Source organism: Protobothrops mucrosquamatus, unplaced genomic scaffold (genome assembly GCF_001527695.2).
Source record: "Protobothrops mucrosquamatus isolate PMUCROS unplaced genomic scaffold, P.Mucros_1.0 scaffold5097, whole genome shotgun sequence".
In the NCBI taxonomy this organism is placed as follows: Eukaryota; Metazoa; Chordata; class Lepidosauria; order Squamata; family Viperidae; genus Protobothrops; species Protobothrops mucrosquamatus.
Genome location: NW_015390972.1, coordinates 39173 through 43653, shown reverse-complemented (window position 1 = coordinate 43653; position 4481 = coordinate 39173). Strand labels below are relative to the sequence as shown.

The window sequence follows — 4481 nt, the reverse complement described above, 5'->3', positions numbered from 1 at the left end:
TTACTCATTCAGCACCACGACCACCCCAATGCCATCGGGTCGCAGGAAAGCTGAGGTCTTCAACGGACAGAAGTTAAACAAACATTTGGAGGTGAATCCAACTCGCACGGAGCCTTCAGGGATGAATTTGCTGGCCAGAAGAGAGAAGACGTTAGCCAATACCACTGGACAGACAGTAGTACTGTACCTTAATCCAATTCCACGAACTATTAAACATAAAACTGCTTCCTTCCCTCCCCCATTTCCTTGGCAGCCTGCGGAATTCCCTGCCACTGGATAAGCTCATTTTAGAGCATCTTTATTACTGTTTTGCTCATCCTCCTCTTCCTCAACACCTTGCAAAACCATCTCGGCGGACTTTACCTGAAATGTCCCAGGTGGTAGAACATGGGCTGTTTGTAGAATTCATCCTTAAGGGGGTTCACAATGATGGGACTGTCCACAGGGTTGTTCACCCAGTTGGGACCTCCTTTCATGTCCAAAGCCAAGTTCCAGTCAATCCACCCTGTGACGAAGTGGTTGAGATTCTGCAGAGACCAAAGCATCGGCAGCTTTACCGATTGCGCTACAGCCCAACAACCCTTCCCTTTGCATGCCAGGGAAAAAAAAGCCCAGTCTAGGACAGAGTTTTGGTTAACTGACTCGGCTTCCCAAAGGCACTATGACATCCTTTGAAGGACAAGAAACTCTAAGACAGGTCGATAACTCATCCATCCCTGCCTCTCTTATCATCAAAGAGGCAAACTTTTTGTCATAAACGGGGCTATCTTACCATCAGGATATTTTTGCTGTAATAGGTGCCTCTGTCCCAGTTTCCCAGGGTGACCTTCTCATCCCACTCTAGGAAACCATTGCAAGCTTCTGTGTAGAGCAGAAAGAAATCGGGGTAGAGGCGATGCGTAACGTCTAAGGTGGGTCCAGGTGGGGTGATGATGTCATAGTACCAATGGACGCCAATGCCAGACACAAAGGCAGCGGCGGTACTATTGCTTAACACCTGTCAGACAACAGACGGAGGGAAGGAGAGCCTCAATACACCGGAGTGTAGATCCATCCTACAGTTTGAAGACCAGCTGACACCTACCTGGTTGGCCCAATTTGGCAAATGACACCTCCCGTCATCAAGGATGATGAGGTGAATGTCTGCGTGGGGGCTGGCGGCAAGGGCAGGGCCCAAGTCCTCAATAATAAAGTCCCGTTGTTTTTGCGGTGAAAAGTAATTGCTCGGGAAGTCTTCCCCACTTACGAAAAGGGAAGTGATGGGTTCATTCTGAGAGCTGAGTGCCCAGAAAGTGATATTGTTTTCGGCGTACACGTCTAGGAACCTACATTCAAGACATAGAAGGTTGCAATAACGTTAGCTTTAGCACTTGTCGGGAAAGCAAAATATCTCACGCCCCGTGTATTTAGGAAAACCCCTACCTCCCAGCTCTCTAGCTGACCAAAAGGGGTACGAAGACCTACGAAGACAAAGGAGCCTCAAATTTCTGTTGTTAAGTGAGACATTTGTTCAGTGAGTTTTGCCCCATTTTACGACCTCAGTTACTGATAACCCAGTTGTGAAGTGAATCTGTCTTCCTCATTGACTTTGCTTGTCAGAAGGTCGCAAAAGGGGATCACGCGGCCTCCCACTGATTTCTTAATCTTTATTTTCAAAAACATCTGCCTGTGGGAGGGGCCAAATCATGATTTGGGGTGGAGTTTGAGAAGGGGTGGAGCCAAGAAGTAGGTGGGGCTTGGCTAGAGGAGGAGCCTGCTAAATTCAGAGGCAGGATGAGATAGAAAAAGTGTTATTACCTGACAAAGTAGTTAGCCAAGGCCTTGTGGAAGTGGTCACCTGGTTCTCCCTTTATCCTGGATTTGCCTTGAACCTTGTTGTTGACCCTTAGCCAGCCAGGACTGGTCCAAGGGCTGCAGACCAGAGAGAGGGGTCTCTCGGCATGGGCCATGATACGATGGAGCAAGGGGATCTGTTGAGAGAGACCACAACTGTCTCCGGGGATGGCCTGATCAATGCTCAACAAGAGCGTTCACACGACCTCCTTGTGGGTTCATTGACTTTCAGTCGCAAGGGTGATATCATTGTTTGCGACGGGTGCGGTTTTGCCAAAACACAGCCTGGAACACACACACACACACACCGTCCCCAGTGGGTGGGTGTTAAGTCTAGCCGAACTCACCCTAAGTTTGGTGTCTTCGGGGGCCAGCTCAAAACACTTGAGTTCAAAGTCATCCATGCAGCGGTCAGCGTAACTGTACGGCCGCGTGGAAAAGTCGGAGCACCCGATGGGAAAACGTATCAAATTGTACTCAAGTCCTGCAGAAGGGGCGAGAGAAGGGAAGAGATTCTGGTCTTCCCGGATTCTAATTTTCACAATCAGAAAAAGAAAAGAAAAAAGGATACAAAACGTACATCCAGACAGACAAAAAACTGACAGGGCCACCAGTACCATCTCATAAAGGTGGTTTTTCATCAGAGGTCATCTTATTCCTTTTCCCTCCCCTTGCTTTTTCCTTTCATGCTATGCCTTTCAGTGGATCCACTCCCATTGGACTGTATTTTCCCTGAATTACTCTCTTCCTCAGCTAGGTTTTCATTCTCAAGAATTCCACGTATAAATAGAAGAAATTAGAAAAACACAACCTACCTTGTTATTGTTTTTTCTCAACGAACGTTGGTGCATAAAGTCAGTAAAACAAGGTTTAAAAACAAAATACTTTCTGGATTGTTCATGCCGTTCTGCTTTTAAACGTAGCCTAACCCTGCCAGTTTTTAAACCTTGACTTAAGAAAGACAGAGCCTCAGGATGCTAGCTTTCCCTGAGCTGCTAGTTTTCATCCAGCGGGTCATTCCCAATTTCCTCACCTTCTTCAGAGAAGTAAGACCGGAGCAGCTGGTTTTGGGCGGCATAAGACAAATTCAGGATGTTAATGGCCGCAGAGTCGGTGAGCGACCCGCCAAAACCTTTGATGTATTGGTACTGAGTGGAGGGGTCGTAGGCGTAGAGCATCCCAGCTGAAAGAATTAACAGAATTAACTAGTTGGAAGGGACCTTGTAGGTCATCTAGTCCAACCCCTCCCCCAGGTTTACCTGAAGTTCCTGGTCTGGCATCGATTTGCCCTTGGCTTCGCTGCAAGCGTTGGCCGTCCCTGCTGGTTGTGTACTTGACAAAGTTGCCGACATCAGGGAGGGAGACCGGCTCCACCGTGTCGCAATACGTTGCGTTGCAAACACACACCATTGCATCTGAGTTGAAGAATTTAGGACTACAGGGTTGGCTTGCTAAAAATCAACCAAAAATGGAAAGAGAGAAAAAAAGGGGTGTGTGTGAATTTAGACCCCTCCTACCAGCACAACAGAGCGCCACCCACTTCCCCTTTGGGCTCCACCCAAAGGCTGACCTCTGGCCTCGACCATCCCTTGGAGAATGAGGAACAGCACCCCCAAAGCGTCACGTGTCCGCATAGTGCCCCTCAAACACCAGCCTCCCAGTTTTAGAGAAATTTGCCTGCAGGGGGAGAAAAAAAAAAAGGATGCATTTTTTTCTGGGCATCATTTGCAAAGCTGTTAATTGATTCATGCAGGACTCTCGCAGCCCAAATCCGAAGTCTGGCCCCCAAATCTATGCAAGGCGTAGCTCCCACCACCTCAATGGCTCTGCTATAAGGCTGGAATCCAACAGAGAGCAAATACGACTGATTTTATTTCCCGCATGCTCAGCTTTTTCCCACATTCTGCAGTCCTGAAATCACTTTTTCCTGATTCTATGATCCTGAAATAATTTTTTCCCCCATTCTGCGGTCCTGAAATCACTTTTTCCTGATTCTATGATCCTGAAATCACTTTCCCCCCCCCCATTCTGCGGTCCTGAAATCACTTTTCCCCCCATTCTACTATCTTGAAATCACTTTTCCCCCCATTCTGCAATCTTAAAATCACTTTTTCCCCCATTCTGCGATCCTGAAATCACTTTTTCCCCCATTCAGCGATCCTGGAATCACTGTTTCCCATTCTGCGATCTTGAAATCACTTTTTCCACCCAGTCTGCGATCCTGGAATCACCACCCTGCCCTTACCCGGCACCGTAACAAACACAGGATTCTGTGTTATTCCTACCTGTCAAACACTTTATTCCAGAGCTTGGAAAGCTGCTGCTGGTTCCCAGGGAGAACAGAATAAGAATCAGGAGATCTCAGCTCCTGGCTCAACTCCTGAATGCTGGGATGGATGTCGACAGCTTTGGCAGCAGAATTTTATGACGCTCGCTCGTCTGATACGAGAGCTGGAAGACCTGACTGGCTTGACCAGAAAAAAGCAATTAAGAAACTTCCTTCGACTGTCAATTTTTACCTGGATGAAATTGAAGGAAGCCAGACTTCCAAAAAAGAAATGGCAAACGGAAGCAGTGCCAGCAATTCCAGCAGAATGAAGAAGCAGAGATGGATATGAGATTGCCCAAAAGTGCTCCGGGCAGTTGTT

At 47.6% G+C, this 4481-nt stretch overlaps 1 protein-coding gene across 1 annotated transcript; it reads right to left on the bottom strand.

Moving 5' to 3' along the window:
• LOC107299553 (lysosomal acid glucosylceramidase-like) lies at positions 1 to 3467 on the bottom strand. Its single transcript, XM_015828916.1, has 9 exons — positions 3404 to 3467; positions 3093 to 3284; positions 2867 to 3016; positions 2181 to 2317; positions 1798 to 1970; positions 1085 to 1325; positions 773 to 997; positions 364 to 527; positions 1 to 130 (listed from the first exon to the last, which is right to left on the bottom strand). The coding sequence occupies exons 1-9, from the start codon at positions 3465 to 3467 to the stop codon at positions 1 to 3; spliced, it is 1476 nt and encodes a 491-aa protein (XP_015684402.1).
• Positions 3468 to 4481: the final 1014 nt, after the last annotated feature.

Coding starts and splice junctions, on each gene's coding strand:
- LOC107299553 (XM_015828916.1), bottom strand. CDS start 3,467: ATGCGGACACGTGACGCTTTGGGGGTGCTGTTCCTCATTCTCCAAGGG. Junction 998..1,084: donor TGCCAAATTGGGCCAACCAG/GTAGGTGTCAGC, acceptor GTTGTCTGACAG/GTGTTAAGCAATAGTACCGC. Junction 528..772: donor ACAGCAAAAATATCCTGATG/GTAAGATAGCCC, acceptor TGGTCTCTGCAG/AATCTCAACCACTTCGTCAC.